General features: G+C 49.2%; 1 protein-coding gene across 8 annotated transcripts in view; it reads right to left on the bottom strand.

The window, feature by feature from the left end:
- Zfp423 (zinc finger protein 423) overlaps positions 1-20504 on the bottom strand; it is a 298627-nt gene that overhangs the window by 97225 nt on the left and 180898 nt on the right. For all 8 annotated transcript variants that reach the window (XM_063278334.1, NM_001393718.1, XM_063278328.1 and 5 more), the window contains one exon: positions 15739-15823. In XM_063278334.1, coding sequence (XP_063134404.1) covers positions 15739-15823 — 85 coding nt within the window. The remainder of the gene's footprint in view (positions 1-15738; positions 15824-20504) is intronic.

The raw sequence follows: 20504 nt of genomic DNA, 5'->3' as shown, positions 1-20504 counted from the left end.
GCGAGATTATACAGACTCTGTAGGTGATGTATACTAATTTATATGTATACATACACATATACATGCATGCCAACAGCAATTAATAAAAAAGAGCAAGATAGACGGGAGGGTTTGGAGGGAGGAAAGGGAAGGAAGAAATTATGGAATTATGATCTCAAAAACCAAAAAACATGTTTCTAACAAACGCTTATGAGCGCTCTTAAAGACAGAACGTCTCGCCAAAGACACGGATACAAAGAAACACTAAGCTGGGCTGAAGCTGGCTCAGCGAACAGGCTTGCAGCATGAGACCTGACTATGGGTCCCTGCCAGCCACATAAAAGGACAAGCACAATGGCACATTGCTGTGACCCCAGTGATGGAGGTGGGAGTCGGGAAGGAGGATTTCTAGAGCTTGACAGCCAGCCAGTCAGTCGGTCTAGTTATCAGAGGGCACCAGTTTCACTGAAAGGCCCTGTCTCAAAACCTACAAAAGCGTGACAGAATACACCTGACACCGACCTCTGGCCTCTACACACACGTGAACATGCATTCTCGTGTGTACATGCACAGAAGCATGCAAACACAAAAGCACACACACTTGCACATACATGCGTGTCTGCAGGCACACACACATAAACATGCACACACACGAGCATACAAGTACACACATGCACACAAACATGCATACACGTGCACACCACACACACACACACACACACACACACACAAAGTAAATACAAAAAAAAAGGAAGCACTTAATAGTACTAAATAAAAGTAAAGTAAAATCTTAGGAAAAAATAGAGTGAAGTTAATAGTAGGAGACTAAGGAACAAATCCATGATACAGAAGGCAGGCTGATCCAGTCTCAGCAAACAAGTAAGGAAATGAACAGCTGGAATTATAATATTCATGTTGTGCGATTAAAGTTCCAGAAAGAGATAGAAAGGCAGAGTCTTTAAAAGACAAACAAATGGACTTGATTTTTCAACTGGACAATATCAGATTTGGTGGAACTTGTGTGCCTATTCCAGAAGTTGACTATCTTAGTCACTTGGTTGTTGAGTACTTGTTTAGGCCTGTTTGGGGTTTTTTTTGTCTATTGTGAGACTTTTTGAGATCAGAGTTCACCCTGCTGCCCCGAGTGGTCTGTATTTGACAATGTAGAGGGACAGGTTGGTCTCAAACTCACAGAGCTCTTCTTCCCTCCACCTCCTGCATATGGCCCTGTGCCCGGCTGATGGTTAACTTTTCTTGTCACTAAGACAGAAGACCTGACGGAAGCACTGTGAGAGGGGAGGACCTAACCCACTGTGGTGAAGAGGCAGGATGGAGTTCATGACAGCAGGGAGTAGTCAGGAGTACAGAAAGTGGAACCAGATCTGGGCTTAAACCCAGAAGGCCCACGTCCCAGTAACCCACTCCTCCAGCAAGGTTCTACCTCCTAGAGGCTCCAAACCGAGGACCACGTGTTCACACGCATGAGCCAGTGCAGAACACACACGTTCAAACCACAACATGGGGTGAAGCACTAAAGAATACAGCAAAGGAATCCCCAGCAAAACCCACCCCGCTAGAGAACAGCAGCACCTTGCCTGCAGGAACATCTCTGAGAACCTGAGGACGGATTTCTCAGTAGAAACAAAAGGGGTGAGCGGGGAGTGGTGCATTTCCCAAAGGTTGAAAGGAGAGGAAGTGTCACCCTAGAGCCCTCCATCCAGTCTCCCTCAATAACAAAGGGGCAGAATCACAGCAGTCTCAGACAGAGGAGGCAAGAAAAGGTGTGAGCAGAAGGCCAGCGTTCACTGAACGACTGAAGGAAGCTCTCTCTAGGCAGAAAGGAAGGAAATGATCAAAGCTGGGATGCTTAAAGGGAAACCATGGAGTATACGTGATTCCCCTTTTCCTTCCAAGTTTTCGAAACCAGCCTTGACGCGAAACAAAAAGTTAAATGAACACGGACAGTCATTCTAGAAATACAGACAATAAATAATTGAGATGATTGCAATAACACAGGGAAAGGTAGCGTTTTGTACATTTCGGTTGAACTGGTGAGAGGACACAAACCACATCTGTAAATGCTGTGTACACGAGTTAATACCTGCAGAGACCGTTCTTAAAACACTTCAGGAACTGGGGGGATGGTTCAGCTGACAAAGTGCCTGCCACCCAAGGCCAAGGACATGGCTTCGGATTTCTGGGGACCGGAGGCCATCCGGTCTGAATGAATCTATAAGCTCAGGGAAAGATATTGACTCGAAATCAAATAAAATGGAAAACAATAGAAGAAGGTGCCTAACACTGACCTCTGAAGGATTACGAGGTCAAGGCCACTGAAGAAAGAAATAAAAAAAGGAGAGGAAGGAAGGAAGGGGAGGAAAAAGGGAGGGAAGGAGGAGAGAAGCCATACATAGTGATTTTTCCAAACGTGATGAAATATGAATATAATTAGAGATTAATAGTGCAAAGAACACGGGAAAAACTCCAAACATTTGCAAACTGAATAACGTTCCTCCATATAAACATGGGCTAAAGAGGAACTTCAAGGGAAATTTTTAACTATACCTAATTAGAGCTCAATGATGGCTGAGTGGCTAAGAGTGCTTACTACGCAAGCATGAGAGCCTGAGTTCAAATCCTTGGTGCTCACATTTTAAAAGCCAGGCCTGGCCAGAAGTTCCTGTAACCCCCATGCTATGGGCTCAGCTCCAGTTTCAGTGAGGGACCGTGTCTCAAGAATAAGATAACTCGTGACAGCATAGGACACCTGATGCCCACCCCTGCACACACACACACACACACACACACACACACACACACGTGTGTGTGTGTGTGTGTGTGTGCATAAATCACAAACACACACACATATGCACAATGCAATAAATAGATAAACAAGCAAACTGTATTGAATCGGATGAAAATTAAGCTATAATATGTTAAGAATCTGAGGAGCCTGGATAAATCAACACCAAGAGGGAAACTGATGGCAGGAAGTGCTCAGAGAAGATAGTGTCTCAGTGAACTTTCAATTCCAGACCTAGAAAAATAACACAGTTTAAGCAGAAGATAGGAGACAACACGGATGAGATCAGAAATCAGGCAACAGAAAATGCGAAATTGAAAATTAATTAACAAACAGTTGGTCCCTGGAAAAGATCAATGAAATTGACAAATCTCTAACAAGACTGAAAATAAAGGGGGGGGGGGCCTTACAAAATACCAGTATCAGGCCGGAAGGTAAGGCTATCGTTACGAACGTCAGAGGCATAAGGGGACAAAGACACACACAGAAGTTTTCAAAAGTGGTTGGGACAAACTAACACTTTTATGCCATTTTATTTTATGTGCATTGGTGTTTTGCCTGCATGTCTGCCTGGGTGAGGGTGTCAGATCCTTTGGAACTAGAGTTACAGACAGATGTCAGCTGGGAGCTGCCTTGTGGGTGCTGGGAATTGAACCCGGGTCCTCAGGAAGAACAGCCAGTGCTCTTAACCACTGAGCCATCTCTCCGTCCACTTACCCCTCTTATTCAACGTCATCTTGCAAGCCACGTGCAAGCCAGAGAAACGATACAAGAAAAGGAAGTTAAAAAGTATATAAACAGGAACCTATAAATCCCTCCTACGGGTGACATGATTAGCTATGTAGAAACATCCCACAAATAAAAATTTTAATCTAGAGTTCAAAACCACCCTGAACTATACTCTGCCTGGAAATGCCATGCAACACACTACAATTCAATGAAACAATAACCCTATTACACTTCTAAATCTTTATGAGTAACAAATATTTAAACACAGAGATTAAAAATATAATACAATTTATAATTGCTGAAAACAAAACTCAAACGTTTAAACAAATTTATTTGTGTCCATAGAGACATAATAAATCGAAAGCTAAACTATGTTGTTTTAAAAAAAAATCAAAGAGTATCTAAATGCATGAAAGGAGACACTGGGTTAATGGGTTGGAAAATAGAACACAGTTCAGATGACAACCCCTCTTAAGTCAGCATACAATTGTAACACAATTCTTGTCAAAACTACAGCAAGGGCTGGAGACCTCAGTTCAACAGGTAAGAGGTTTGTGACTTACAGAGGCCTGAATTTGGTTCCCAGTGCCCTCATCAAGTTGCTCATACCTGCCTGTAACTATAGCTGCAGGGGGTCCAATGCCCTCTTCTGACCTCCATGGGCACCCTTACACATGGCTTTCATTTATATGCAAAAAGACATAAATTTTATTATATTTAAATTACAGTATGAATTTCTTTGGGTTCAGACAAGATTTTTCTAAGATTTATCTGAAAAGCAAAGGGACTGGAATATCTAGGACAATACCAAAAATATAATTTCAAAGAGAGGATAGGTCTGCTGGATTTTAAGGTTTACTTTAGGCTGGGCCTGGAAGCATATGACTTTAATCCTAGCACTCAGGAGGCAGAGGCCATTCAAAACCAGCCTGGTCTATAGAGTGAATTCTAGGACGGCCAGGGCTACACAGGGAAACCCTTGGGGGTTGGGGGGAGGTTTACTCTCTAGCAGCAGCAATCAGGAATGTGTCACTGACAAAGGAACAGACACACTGATCAATAAAACCCAGAAATAGATGCACAAATTATGCCAAACTAGTATTTGACCAAGGTTCAAGAACAACTGAGTACAAGAATGGGAGCCTTGTCAACGAATGATACAGGAGCATTGCACTAACGTGAATTCAATCGGACAGGTTCTACACCAGAGGTAGAATGTTTACTTAGCAAACAAGGGCCTTAACACAGGAATAAAATTCAGAATGAACCATGAATGAAAATACATTACATTTTTGTACGGTGACATACAAAACCACAAAACCTTTTGAAATGACAAAGAGAAAACTCTCAGAGATCTGAGGGGAAGGAAAAAGATCTTAGATTTGACTCCCAGGGAACAATCCTTAAAATTTATATAGCTTTTACTCAGTGAAAGAGTCTGTTAGATGAAATAGTACACTACACACACTAGGAGAAACGTTAGTGAAAGCACATACTGACAAAGGACTAGTATCTAGAATATATAAAGAACTCTTAAAACTTAACAATGAAAAAAAAAAAAACCCTAACAATCCATCAAGAAAAAAAGATGATAGCCAGGTGGTGGTGGCACACACCTTTAATTCCAGCACTGCAGAAGTAGAGACAGGTGGACCTCTGAGCTCAAGGCCAGCCTGGTCTACAGAGTGAGTTACAGGCCAGCCTGGACTGCACAAAGAGACCCTTAAAAAACCAAAAGGAAAAAAAAAAAAAAAAAAAAAAAAGGAAGACATGTTCCAACAAAGAGTAAGCTGGTGGCTAATAGGCCGGTGAAAAAAGATGTTTAAACCCATTAGTCCTTCAGGAAATGCAAATTTAAACTACCTCAGCTATCGTTGTATATCTATTAGACTGACCAGAACAAACAACAAAAGTAGCCAACACTGGCAAGGTCATAGAAAAATATCGTTCTTGCCCTGCTGGTGAAAACAGAATTCTGGAAAACGGGGGGGGGGGGGGGGGGTCGGTTTCCTAACGTCTGATGTACAAGTACTACAGAGTCAACACAGGCACTCCTGCTCATTTATCCCAAAGATATGACTAAGACTCCCAAGCAGCACCACTCACTACATTCTGCAAGTGACACGTGACAGTGATGGAGAACGCATTACCAGTTTCTAAGAAGTGCCATGGTAACAAGGGATTCCTGTGGCCATAAAAATCCAGAGTCCCCATGAACACTATAACACAAAGTAGCACCAGGCTAATCAAAGAGTGCAGATTTGCATAACCCCTATACACGGTAAAGCACCTTTGGATTCCTTATGATACCCAGTACAACAAGACGATTGTTACCGCCTCCTCACCAAGGGATTATGAGGAGGGAGGGATACACGTTCTTTACAGGTGCGTTTCCCCCTTTTTAATATTTTTTAAGGTTTTATATATATATGTATATATATATATATATATATATATACATATACACATATGTGTGTGTGTGTGTGTGTGTGTGTGTGTGTGTGTGATGGGTGTTTCTGCTTGCCTGTATGTCTGTGCAGCATGTGCCACCCAGGGCCAGAAGGGGGCATCAGATTCCCGGGAACTGGAGTTAAAGACGGTTGTGAGCTGCCTAGTGGGTGGTGGGATAGAACGTGGGGTCCTGTGGAAGAGCAAGTGTGCATAACCACCGAGCCGCTTTTCTACCCATTCGCTCTTATTTCTTTTTTAAATCCATTTTTGATCCACGGTTGGTTGTAACTGAGGATGCTGAAGCCGTGGACAGAAAAAGCTTACTCTGAACAATGGTGGTTTGTTTTAAATTAAAGTTTAACTAGCCAGCTTCCGTTTCTAGAAGCCTAAGAGAGATGGGTAGAACAGGGGGAATCTAGAACCACCGAAGCCACGCTCAGGAAGAGGCAGGGAGAAGAGAAGACTTGGGGGACATTCAGGAGTAGGCAGACATACCCAGTTCTACTGAGGCAGAACAGCAGGGGTCTGTGGATGGTGATCAGGCAGGCCCCGTATGGAACAACCTGAGCAGGAAGCACAACGAGGTTCAGAAAGAAGGTGTCTGAGCTCATGGGAGGCCTGAGACTGTAGTGTGAATCAGAGGTTATTGGGTACAGAGGGATGCTCTACTTGACCCCCAACCAACCCTGGGCTTTCAGCAGGCACTGCTCATGCCCGGACTCACTCCTTCCTTGTGAGGAATGGCAGAGTGCAGCTATTCAAGTGTCCAGGTTACGAGATGCCAGGCTAAAAACCCTTCTGTGTTCACAGGTGACATGTCCAGCCCAGGTCCCCTCCTGAGAGGCTGCTACCAGTACTGGTCCTCCAAGGCCTTCCTTATCTTCTGAGTCCTCTATGTTCTCATGAGCTCTCTCCTTCCTTCTTCATGTTTGCTCCTCATTCTGCTGTCACCTCCAGGTCTCAGGGACAGTTTTATTGACTGTGACACTCTACTTGGCACACAGGAATGGAGGAGCAAATGAAATGGAAAGCCCTTTGGTTGTAGCCACTCCTACGAGAGACCCACAAGCCTCAGGAGAAAGATACTCCTGAACTGAGGTTGGGATGCAGGCTTCGCAAGACCACAGAGAGAGTCAGGGGCTCCGTCATTGCCCTTTTGTGCACTGATGTCTTTAGTCAGCTGGTAGTCTCTCTGCGCTCCCAAGATCTCCCACATGCCAGGCAGTGTGCCCTGTCTTATATCCCCTTTAACCAGTCAACCCTGCCAAGGAGACCCCCAACAGGTGGGTGTGAGAGCCACTGTACACTGGATGTACTGTATGTTCTCAAAGAAACGGACACCTACCCTCCTCTCTAGAATATCTATTCCACCACTGGGGGTCATGACTCCATATTACACATCCACAACTTTGGGACCTTCAGAGGTCAGAGACTCTCCTTTGATGTGGGGGCAGAAGACCACACCCTTGTGCTGGAGCAGTGAGCTGTTATCTGCACCACACTGACTAGCTGTGAAGGGTCACAAAGGAGAACAGAGCTGAGAGGTAGGGTTGTGAGGTGGGGCTATGAGGAAGGGCTGTGAGGTGGGGCTGTGAAGTGGGACTGTGAGGAGGAGTTGTGTGAGGTGGGACTGTGAAGTGGGGCTGTGAGGTGGGACTGTGAGGTGGGGCTGTGAGTGGGACTGTGAGGTAGGGTTGTGAGGAGGAGTTGTGAGGTGGGACTGTGAGGTGGGGCTGTGAGTGGGACTGTGAGGTAGGGTTGTGAGGTGGGGTTGTGAGGTGGGATGTGAGGTGGGGCTGTGAGAAAGGGCTGTGAGTTGGGGCTATGAGGTAGGGCTGTGAGGTGAGGCTATGAGGAAGGGCTGTGAGGAAGGGCTGTGAGGTAGGGCTGTGAGGAAGGGCTGTGAGGAAGAGCTGTGAGGTAGGTTTGTGAGGTGGGGTTGTGAGGTAGGGTTGTGTGAGGTGGGACTGTGAGGTGGGGTTGTGTGGTGGGACTGTGAGGAGGGGTTGTGAGGTGGGGCTGTGAGGTGGGGTTGTGAGGTGGAGTTGTGAGGTAGGGCTGTGAGGTGGGGTTGTGAGGTAGGGCTGTGAGGAGGGGTTGTGAGATGGGACTGTGAGGAGTGGCTGTGAGGAGGGATTATGAGGTAGGGTTGTGAGGTCGGGTTGTGAGGTAGAGTTGCAGGCTTCTGTTGAGTTCACAGAAGCCTCTGGGTTCGGCCATACCTGAAGTCTGTTTCCCACATATACTCAGAGTTTGCTGTGACATAAACCAAGGGCAAACTCTCTTGTCCTTTTGCCTAGAGTTCTACCTGAAGGATTCCATACTAACTCTGGGATGTGCTGCAGAGGAAGAGCTAGAAGAACCCCGAGGTGAGCAAGCCCAAGCGTCTGCCTGCATGGGCCTTGCTCTCACCACTGTGGCCTTTACGGGCTCTGCATGCAGTGAAGCTCCATTACTTTGATTTACTCACACCTTAGTACACTGAACAAACTTCTGATGGTGAAAAAAAAATCAAAAACAAAAACAAAAACAAAAAACCTACAGGCTAAACTCAAAGCACTAACTTCCTAAAGGACGTTTGGGGTTCTCAACTGTGCCTCAGGCTCACAAGGTCATGCTGTTCATCTTTAGGGATCTACTCCCCTTCTCCCCGGCTCTATGTCCCGAGGTGGGTAAGCTGGGAAACCCCCTCCCCAAAACAGGCACACCACTACAAAGCCCATCAGCCAGGGCAGCTGCAACTGCTGGAGGGATTTGCCAAGTGCTCCCCACTAGGCCTCAGAGGCTCACGAGGAAGGGGGACACAGCTGGTGCCCAGAACTAATATGAGGCTCTGATAGTCACTGGATGCTCAGGACATGGCAGAGCATGCTCTGGAGCTACCACTGGCCACAGGATCCTTGATGTCTCTCTCTTATCACCCTGGGTAAGTACCAGCAGGAAGCAGATTCAAGGGGACCTGAGCCACGCAGTGCGATGACCACAAAGGGCATTCAATCAGTTAACACCACAGGCCACCAAGTCCATGGGGATATGAGGGACAGAAAGGATGGACATACTTGATGAGCTGGCCCATGCAAGATGACACTGGGCCTGTTCTTCGCCAGCCAATACCAGCTTGGTGGCTACTGCCTCCTGGCATCTAACTTGCCACTTCATGTGCCTATGGGCACTCTCTCCTTGGGCAGGTGACACCCTTGAGTTTCTCCTTCTGAAAATGGCTAACACTTCCTGAGACATTTATATCCCTCAGCTCCTGTCTCTCGTCCTCTTGTCCTAGCTGGGGACCTGGGAGTGCAGGAGACACTGCCCATGTCCCTCAACGTCTTCTTCCCTCTGCCTCTCCTAACCCCATTTATACCTACGACACTGACACCTCTTGCCAAAGCCAGGAGACCTCACTAGTTTTCCACACTGAACCAACACTGTTCCCAGGGACGTCATCCTGTCTGCCTGAACGGTGAGCTCCTCAGACACTTCTTAAACATGCCTCTGCTGTCTCAACCGGTGTTCAGATCCCCTTCTTGTGCCCAGGATACAGAACAGAGGTCTAGGGAGCAGGTTCTTAGCCCTGAGTTCCAATCTCACCCCGAGATTTCTCACCATCCTCACTTCCCGAGTCACCTGGGGAGGTGGGGGAGGGAACAGAACAGAGTGCCACGGGCCTTAGTGTGTCACAGAAAGTGACAACAGATAAGCCTCCCCTCGATGATCCTCCCCAGACATAACGTCATTACTACTTTACCAGTCCTAAAGCTTCCGTTCTAGAACAACATCCTCTTCTGCCTGACATTCAGGAGCAGGCCACCCGTAAAGCACTCCTAACTTCTCCGTTAGGTCTAAACTCAGCAACCCCGCCTTTCCCCACCTACCTCACTGTGCTGCTGTTATCCCAGCCAACCGCAGTCTCTCTCCTGTGGTCTTAACTATTTTCCACCCAACACCCCTCCACAAGCTACTTCCTGTTACTTTGGAGACTCTGGTCCGGTGCTGCCAACTCCCAGAAACCTTTCTGGCACAGTCACATTGACCAGCACACCTGAATGTCGTTTCCATATCTGAGCCTGGTGACATTTTGGTGAGCTTGAGGTTATCACGTGCCCAGCTCGGCTAGCAGTTCCTCAGAACACACGAACAATTTTAACAAGGTTCGTTGCATGTGACAGGGTTACTCATGGGGAAAACCCCCAACCAAAGACCTCTTTCATCCTCTTGAAAACATACAAACATCAGGAAAGCGTGAGTTGCACAAATTGAAAGGGTCAGCGTGCCTGGCCAACAGCTTTCTGGAACATATCAACAGGGTTGAGTTAAGGAAACTGAGTCCTGCCTGCTTCTCCTTTATCTAAGCTGTGCCTGTCTGTTCAGTCATTTTACTCTGACAGAACAATTCCAAAACCCAAAATACAGTCTCCAGAGAAGGAGACTTTTCATCACATGCTGAGGCGAACAGAGGCTCAGATCTGGTGTTACCAGAATCAAAGGCGCCATTATGGAGCCTGGCAGGGGGCTCTTTCCCTTTCCTTTCCATGGTAACCTCTTCAGTTTGATTTGAGCGTTTGTATCTCCCTGGTGTGAGGGGAGTCTCTGCAGATTTCCACTCTAAACTATCCGCCTAGGACCAGTCAGAACTTTCCTCTAAAGTGTGGCAAGCTGAGCCCACAGGGGGTCCCAGACCTCCTGGGGGCACCAAGAAGGGTGGGCTGGACTCTCACTTAAGATACATCACCCAGGAAGCTTGTGTTCTCTCTCTCTCTCTCTCTCTCTCTCTCTCTCTCTCTCTCTCTCTCTCTCTCTCTCTCTCTCTCTCTCTCTCTCTCTCTCTCTCTCTCTCTCTCTCTCTCTCTCTCTCTCTCTCTCTCTCTCTCTCTCTCTCTCTCTCTCTCTCTCTCTCTCTCTCTCTCTCACACACACACACACACACACACACACACACACTCCCAGCCCTATACTGGGGTGTGCTTACATCCTAAGCAGGAAGTTCCTTTCTTGTCCAGCCCCTGACAGGCACCCAGGGACAAAGGCCAGCAGGACATGATTGATGGCCCACAGGAAAAGCCTGGCCCTGCCTGGCCACCCATAACCACTATCCAAGGACACTCAAGACAGACAATCCTGAGGAAACATCTCAAGGACTGTCCTTCCCCAACCTGATTTCCTTGGAGCACCCACCCACGCCCTAGAGGTCCATGAGGCCCTGAGTAAGATTACCCAGAGGTCTAAGGGCATAGTAACCCCCTTAGGTCATGGCAAGTCTCTTATCTTGAAGGCAAGTTCTCATAGCCTTTATCCAGCCTTTACCAAGTAATTCCGTCCCAAAGAATCAAACACTAGACGCTTACTAGCAATCAAGAAGAGGTCAAGCTGACAGGGCTGTGGGTTTCTCAAGGACTTTCATATGCCCATTGAAGGGTCTCGGCCCTGTGGGGACCTGAGATTTCAAAGGTGACTATGTATTGAAAATCTTCCAAAAATCCTTGTCTCTAGCAGATCCAAAGTCCCCTTACCCCAGCAGCATGGGAAGGTTATTAGAACAATTCTGGAGCTGGGGAAATGGCTCAGCAGTTAAGAGAACTCGTTGCTCTTGTAGAGGACCCAGCACCCACACAGTGGCTTATAGCTGCCTGTAACTCCTGTTCCATAGGATCTGATGCCCTCGTCTGACCTCCTCAGGGACTGGGCACATGTGAAACAAGCAGACATACATGCAGGGAAAGCATTCATACAATAAAAATAAATAAAGATATATATATGTATATATATATTTTTTAAAAGAAAAATACCTCTGATGAGACGCATCCTAAGTCATCCCAAGTCCCAGCATCTCTAGGCAGCAAAGCCATTCAGAGCTCCCACCCCTCCCCTAGCAAAAGGCTGGTTTAGTGGTCTCTGGGGAGGTCTCCAGCAGCCTGGGCCCCTGAGGAGACCAGCCTCAGACCCCCAAGTGCCCCGACTTTACGAGAAGTCTGCCAAGCTGAACGGTGCCACTTCTGCTTCCAAGACCCCTTGGTGCTGCTGAGGGCAACTGTTACTCGAGCCAGGTCCAGGGCGGCCACTTTGGACTCAAGCCATTTAGCAAGCGTCTCTAAGGACTCTGGGCACAGCAGATTTACTAGGACCGCAGAAGCAACTCAACCCCGGGTCTCCTGCTCTCAGGTCTTCCGTGCAGTGCACACCTCGGCAGTCAAATATCATTCTATCCACTCATACTTTCCTCTACACCCCTGGACGACAGCAGGCAGGATTTTGTGCTCTTCGTACCTCATTCTCCACCCTAAACACTGCACGCCTCCTAAAATTCTCAGGTCAGCCCAAGCCACACCCTACTCCAGATTCTTCAATGGTTCCCTCTGTTTCAGCTCAATCCCTTATGGGGACTAGGCTGGGGACACGAATGAGCCATGCAGCCCCTATGCAGCCTCCAGCTGACCCTAGTGAGGCTGCAGATCCTGGGGAACACTTGTCCACGTGGCTCTCCCACAGGAAAAAGCTGCTGTTTGCTCCCACAGGCTCTGCCTGTGCAGAGGTAGAAACCAGGTGCCTCTTCTAAAATTTCACGAAAATCCAAACAGAGCATCAGTTAAGAGGACCCCAGTGATGGATTCCGGTCTAGAGGGCAAGTCGAAATCTAACCCCCTTTGCTTGATATTTGAAGCCCACAAACTGCCTCCCCGTCCTCACCACCATGATGCTCTGGCTTGTGTCACCTTATCAGATTGAACCTCTTCCACTTTGCTCTTGTCGCTGCTGGCCCCATAGTCCTTCTCTGAAGGGCAGATCCTTCATGGCCAAACAATAGAACGAAAGACTCCGTTTCCTATGCTAAGCTCATCTCTATAGAGACAGCCCTACCCTAGAGAAAACTCCTCATCAGCCTTCAATACCCAGGCCCTTGTGGTCTACAAGTCCCTGAACTGGGGGCATCAACACCATTCCAGTGCTCATCTGGATACTTGTGTGCCTGCTCTAAAGACAGGGACCCATGGTCTCTCCCACCACAGTCCAGGCAGGGGCTATAAGCACAGTGGACAGTGCCTGACCACTGTCTGACCTGTCTCTACCACGTATCAGCTGTGAGATCTTGAGTCAGTCATTTAACCTCTGCCAGACCAGACCCTTAAGATCAGGACAAGCACTGCCCTTAGGGACCCAGCATGCCACAGGGCCCAGTGAGTAGAAGTGGCCAGCATCCTTCTGAGAGTCCCTTCCTACAGAGCAGTGCCCTGCAACATCTCGCGTAGATGTTGTAAGGCTTGAGAGCAAGACTGTGGCCATTTTACCCTTGACAGTCCCTGGAGGGCAAAAAACTCTTATCATCCTACCCCACTGATGTTCTCTGATGGGTCTGCATGATGACGTAAGAGAAGAGTAGCAGCTTCAAGGACAGGTGTGGGTGAGAGATACCACCTGGGCCACCTGGCTCACAGGCAACAGGGCAGATGAGGATGAGGGACACTACCTGGGCCACCTGGTTCATAGGCATCAGTATCATGCTCCCTGCTTAGGGGACAGAAAAAAATCTCTGGTCCCAAAACCCACCACTCTGAGCTGCTGGAGACCAATAGGTCTCACATGTCCTGGCAGCAGGCCAGGTCACAGTGACCGATGCAAGCAGGTGTTGGTGAGGTGACAGATGCTACTCTCAGAAGCTCAGCTCACACACAAAGCCAAAGGCTCATCACTCTCTCCTTTTGAGGTTCTGTACTTGGTGTCGAGTGGCCCTCTTGCCATGCACCTAAGGGCATATCCTTTCCAGGCTACGCATGAAGGGGAGGTGGAAGAGAAAGGGGAGGGGGAGCACCTTTGTAATCACCACGGCCCAATTATCCCGAGCTTGCCCTCCATGCTTACAAACGGGAGGCATGTCACCACCTGCTACAGAAGCAAACATTTGCAGACATCTTCATCTGCACCTCCCTACATCTCTTGAGGAAGGGTCTCACAGCCAGCGACTGACAGGGCAGCTTTCCTTCCTGTATTTTGCAGGGGCTTGCAGGTAGAAGACATTAAAAAGCCACCAATCTCCCTGTCAGACTGAGCCCCCCGGACCGCCTACCCTTCCTCTTTATTCATTGCCCGTGAGCCCACCAAACACACGCTCAGGCTCTCTGCAATCAGAAGACAAACTCCATGCCACTGTAGACAGAGGGTGACCAGATGAGGGGTGAGCAAGGACTCTCAGCACCTGAACCCACTAAGCAGGGCTCGCCACAGCTGGGTGGGAGCCTGGGGGACCTGTGCTCGTTGTGTACCATCTCCACTCAGGGGGGTCTTTGCAGCAGCTCCTTCATGTAGCATGTGGATGACGTGACAGGCGTACAGTAGCAGAAGGCCTCCCCTCACACTGTTGGCTAGAGCAACACGCATCCATCCACCCTGAGAACTCATGTGCCACTGTCTCCCGAAGGTGAACATTGCATAGGCTGTGACCCAGTAAGTCCACAACTGTTCCCGTATTCCCCGTTATGTATGTATGACACACTACGTTAGCTACCGTATACAGTGTCTATATATTCCTATATCCCCATGAAGGTCGCATGTATACGTTCACCAATAGACATGTACAGCGCCCTAGTCACAGCGGTACACTCTGTGAAACAAACCCAGAATGAGCCACGACACGAAGGCAAGTGCCCATGATGGAACGGTCCATCCTGAAGAGAAAGAAAAAGAATGAGCCTCAGACAGGGGCAAGCCTTGGGAAAAGAGGAAGATTCTGGGCAACATGAGAGGAAATGCGGCTGGGGACCACTCATACAAGGCACAAATTAGATACACCCAGCCTTGCTTTGGGGCAGCAGGATGAGGGCAGCCTTTTACTGGTAGCAGGGGACCTACGAGTCAAGAGAATTAGTTGATCTGGGGGACTGGAGATTTATGGCTTTCTTGATCAAGGTGCTGGTAAGGTATGGTTAGATTCAAAGACGTGTGTGTGGAGTTTCCAAAAGTGCAATGAAGGCCTTTGTCAGGACTCAAAGGAAAAGATCCTGAAAGAAGGAAAAATGGAGATGGGGCAGGCTCAGGCTGCTCTGATTGACAAGAATCTCTGCTCAGCCCACAGGGTTTGGGCAGTGATCAAAAGTCTAAGAGAAACTTGGGGTACCAGTATTCCAGGTTCTTTTGGAGGCCGGGGCTGTCAAGCAAAGCCATCCCATCATGCCACAAACTGGCCCCTCAGCCTCCAAGCCCAATGTCCACTTGCAGCCCAGTAACACAGCAGCACCTCCACCAGCCATCCCCTGATGCGAGGTCAGGAGGGAGTCCCAGAACGTCGGGAAATGTCGGGCTGTGTACGAGCTTGGTGGACTTTCGGAAAACTCGCCTTTTGAAAAGAGAATTTTCCCAGTGTTCAATCCACTTGAAGAGGAGCGGGAAGAGAACAGGCACAACTTCGTGAGCGTTCTCTTTTGACAGTGCGCCTGAGGAACTCATCTCGTGGAGCGGGGAAACGTGAGCAGTTAGCTCTATTCGATGTCATGACACACGGAATTGGAGCGTAATTGCCCCTGAGTGCTCAGCAAGCGGAAAGCCCTCGTCACAGAAATGGAGGGAAATTTATGCCGGGAAATGGAAGCTGTCAAAAGTTTGATGGCAGTGTGAGTGCGGCGCCTCGACAAGAAGGCTTGGGCAGGGCAGGCCCTCCCACTCTGCCATCTTGACTCTTGACTCCTACCGAAAGGTCACAGCCCACCATCCTAAAAGTGAGGAATGGTGGGAACCCTGGGTTTCCAGGCCCGGGGGGTGTCCTGGTTGTGGGAGGACATTCATTCTCTTACCGATCATGTGGTTGGCGACGTGGATCTGGATCTCTCTCTCGTTCTCGAAGGTCATCTGGCACTTGATGCACTGGTACGTCTTCTTCTGTTTGGGAACGAGAGAAGAAATCAGGTGAGCAGAGACAGAAAGCCAGGTCTCCAAAAGCTCGGCTCGAGAAGATGTCCCAGTGTGGCTTGTCCTCTGCCAGGCATTCCAATCCACTCTCCTCCCACCTCCCTCAGACCCGGCCTCACCAGGACACAGGCTGCCTTCCAAGGGGCTGCTCTCCTGTCGGAATTGGATAACCTTGCTGTGAGCCAAAGTCAGCTTTCTCAGGAGCCGATGGGGGTTTGCCCCGCTTACAAAGGCAAACCCGTGTATCCACCTGTCTATCTGTAAGTGCCCTGCCGTTCCGGTTTTGGAGATGATGACCCCACGCCATCTCTTGAACGAGAGATGCGTTTTGCCAACTGGTGAGATTTGGGAAAGTGCTTGGATCCTGAGAGCTGCTGGCCTGGTTGGTGGAGTGACTCCTTGATGGGAGTCATATCTGATGGCATTATGTAGTAAGAAGTGGGGTCTAGTGTGAGAGGATAGGGAGCCATCCCTGTAATAAAGCTCTGTCCCCGGCCCCTTCTTCCTGCTTCCTGTCCACCATAAGGTGAACAGCCCCTGGTATAAGCTCCTGCTGTCATTGTGTTCTGCCAGGTTCTGCAGGACCCAAAAATATAGAGCCAAGGAACCCTGGGATGAAACCTCCGAGACCATGAGTCAAAATAAAACTTTTCTCTCCTGAGCTTGCTTTTTTCAGTTATATCACACACACACACACACACACACACACACACACACACCCCTACGTGATGCACCCATTTGACATCTACTCAAACCTCGGCATCCACTCATGCACTTTGACCACCAACTTTCATTTATTCACCACCTACACACACACACACACACCACCCGTCCACCCGTCCACCCGTCCACCCGTCCACCCAGCATCCATCCATTCATCCTGGAAGCTTTTCATCCGCTGACCCATCCTAAGAGCACTGTGCTTGAGCAGCGAATGCTGCTAACAGTGCTCAAGGACAGCTCAGGGATTTGACATCTGTCCTGGGTCTACATGGCCACCAGGGCCTACAGCTCCTTTTCAGTCCACAATGGTTGCTACCAGCTGCTTTGGGAGGTGAGTGAAGGCGGAAAAATGGAAACGAACAGAACTTCCCATGCTCATGGCTCCGCATATGAACTATGAAACCTGCCCCATATGGACAGATGTGCTGTACCTGCCATGCATGGGTATGGACCATCTTAAAAGGATATGCACAGTAGCAACGGGACTCTGTGTAGCCAAGATTTGTAATAGACCACTGTGGTTTCTGGAGTACTGGCGTCTCCCTTAGCTTTGGGAAAGGTAGGTAGGGCTTCTGATCTCCTGGCTAAGGACCCAAGGCACCACTCTGAGCTACAAAGCCAGGATGAGTCACCAGAAAACTCAGTGCCCAGTTTCACCCAGGCTCCATCTGCAGGCTCCTCTCTTGGGGCACCCTCTCCATCTTGGAGAACTCAGCTCAGTGTCAGAGCTTGTGAGAAGCCTTCTGTTCCCAGCCCAGGAGGAATCCAGAGCCAGTCAGGTCCCCCAGCTGATGCCATAAACATACTGTTGGGCCCTGGCTGAGTGATTCATGTGCTCCCAACCACTCCCTGATCAGCTAGAGGGCAGGGGTATGTGCTGTCCACACCATGAGTCAGCACAGAGATGGATGTGTTGAATACATGAGCAAAAAGTGCTGTATTAGGTCAGAAGGGACTAAAAGAGGTAGAAATGACTTCTGGGTTCTGCCACTTCAAGGGCCTGACTGGGAGGCATGCCTGATAAGTAATTAACTTTTCTGTTGTTTTGTTTAACTACCCCTCCCATTTTGAAGCCCCACAGGGTCTCTCTACACAGTCCAGGCTGTCCTCAGACTCAGATTCTTCTACCTCAGCTCCCAAGTATTGGGAGCACAAACACTGTCACACATAGTCTGTTTGTGATTATTATTGGGGGAAGAAACACCTGAGTGGGTGAACGGATGGATAGATAGGTGGGACAGGCTCTGGTGTGAGTACCCTGCTTAGACTCCAGTATCCCTCTGACAGGCCCCCAGTGTTTCAGAACTACATGGAATTCAGTGTGTTCCTAGGACAGGCCACGACACTGGTCTCAGAAGCATGTACTCAGCTTGGAAAGATCCCAGGAAGAGCAGAGTCTCAGAGGGCAGACGAAGACAGGGTTGAAGAACCCAACTCCATAGGTTCCTACCTCCGCTCAACTCCATGTTCACAAAGAAGAGGCACCTTGGTCTCTCTGCTGTTGGAATCGTTCATCCCATCCCACACACTAAACCACCTGCTCATCCTGGCAGAGCTGGAACCCTGGGAGCCCGAAAGAATGCACAAGTCAGTGAAGACACGAACTTCTGTCTGGGAAGCTCTGGCTGAACGATGTCAGGAGAGCTGCGCTAGACAGCACCACCTGGTCCTGCAGGGCTTTCGGGCAGAAGGCTGAAGGAAGCTAAGCCAGGACTATGGGAGGAGTCGCCCGCTTCTGCCTGGGTGGAAGCTTCTGGAGGCCACAGCCATGGCTAATTTAGACCACTGAGAGAACAGTCTATAATCAAAGCAACCTGAATCTCCTCCTAGGGGCAGGTAAGGGAAGAGCACTTGCTGGGTTGGAGAAATTCATCATCAGAGACTTGCTTAGGAAGACAGGCTCCCCATAAACACCCTAAGCATACGGCCACACTGGAAGAGCACTGGTAGATAATGGGTCCTTCCTGGTGGGCAAACAGGCCCCAGAAGATTCTCAAAGGAGGGACAGGAGGAACTTCTGTCCACACATACAAGAAGACATACACATATATGCACACATATGTGCATTATCATGGTCTCTCTCACTCCAACTGATCATCAACTTAAACCACTTCACACACACCCATGACCCCTGCATAGTCTGCAGCACAGATCCATATGTATATTGTGCCCTATGTTACGGGGTTTACTTAAAGGAGGGATCCTTCTGGATCCACAAGGTTGCACAGATCAATGTGATGAACGCATCTGCAGAGACACGTGTGCCATTGGCTCTCACCAGAACCCTGATGCCCACATCTTACACTCCCAAGCAGAAGCACAAGTAGTGTGTGACAGAAGCATAAGTACTGAATACCCAATGTACCTAGATTCATAAGTGTGCATGTATGACTAGCACACAAGCAAATGTATGCTTGCTCTGTGCATGTGCGTGCACACACACACAGACACACACACACAGACAGACAGACAGACAGACACACACACACACACACACACTCACACACCAGGCTCACTAGCAGCGACATTTCCAAGCTTGACTCCAACATCTACTGCGTCTGCCTTTCTTCACTAACATCCTAGAGAAAACACCGTCTCCTCCTCTCTTGAGCCCAGACCACACGAGGAGACAGAATACAAAGGTAGACCTTGACATCTAAAACACTTTCTCTGTCACAAGATCCTTCTCTGGGATCAATCCAGAAACACCAGAGCTGTGGCCCAGGGCCTGTGACCAGGGGCTTCCTCCCTGGCACAGCCCTAAGCAGCCTTAGAACAGAAAGAAATCTCCCTTGAACAAGGAGGGAAAGAGAGGGAGGCGGGGAGGAGCTGGCGGGGCCCTGGAAGAGAGAAGAGAGCTTAAGAGTGTCCATCACGGTGCCCTCAACAGGCACTGAGCATGCAGTACGGGCTGCTTAAACCAAATCCTCACTACCCTTACAGATTACACACTAGGGAAAGAGACACTGCAGTTCCACAGGCCATGTCACCTGGTCCAAGCCTCACACTGTCAGCAAGGGGACTGGGACTCCCTGCCAGGCAGGCTCCCTCTGGTGTTACTTGTTGAGCTTGTCTTCTGTGCTCCAGGACCCAGATGTCCCTAAACAGTCCTAGTGTAGGTAAGGAAAAGCTGGCGTGACCTGGGCACATGTTTAAACCTCCCACTTGGAGGTTCTTGTCCTCTTCTGGAGAACAGGCAAAGGGGGTACACCAGGCTAGAATGGAGGTTGCCCCAGGACCTGCTGAGATAGTGAGGCCTCAGGCCTGCCCATGTGGCTAGAGATGAATTGATGTTGTTATTACTTATGAACGGGGGTGGGGGGAGCTTGAAACCTCAATGTTTCACGCTCCAGCCGACAGCATCCTCGGGCCCCACAGGAACCCAGTCCTCTGAGAGCTGGTTGCTATGGATACAGTCCCAAGGGTCCCAGCCTTCCAGCCCCCAAGCCCCTGCCACAGCCCCCAGAGTCTGCTCTAACATGAGTGAGTCCTGAGGGAAGCAAGGGGTGGGTGAACAGACAGCTGGGGCCCTGGCCCCAGGCGTGCCCAGACAGGGGGCAATGTCCCAGGGGTAATGGCTAGAATGAGGCAGTACCTAAGCTTTGTCTAGCTCCTTTCTGCACAAGGTCCATCTGTTTGGGCCTCTGGGCTGGCGGGAGTGGGATTTCTAGCCTGGTGCCTTTCACATGGGCCTGAGGGCAGGGAGGGCCGGCCTGGGAAGGCCTAGATCAAGGCTTCAATCTGCCTCATAGTTTCGTATTCTTGGCTATTTTCACCTTTCTGAGTCTGGACTCTACCGAAACAGAGGCCTGACGGTCAGACTCTTGCTTGTTGTGGAGACCAACCCTGTTGCTGGGGGCCAAGAGAGAGTCCCTTCATGTAATATCGGTTTTCCAAGAGAGGTGTTCAGCGCAGGGCAGACTGCAGT

The sequence above is a fragment of the Rattus norvegicus genome, chromosome 19 (genome assembly GCF_036323735.1).
Source record: "Rattus norvegicus strain BN/NHsdMcwi chromosome 19, GRCr8, whole genome shotgun sequence".
Classification (NCBI taxonomy): domain Eukaryota; kingdom Metazoa; phylum Chordata; class Mammalia; order Rodentia; family Muridae; genus Rattus; species Rattus norvegicus.
Note: the sequence above shows the minus strand (reverse complement) of the source record. Positions and strands in the feature narration are given on the sequence as shown.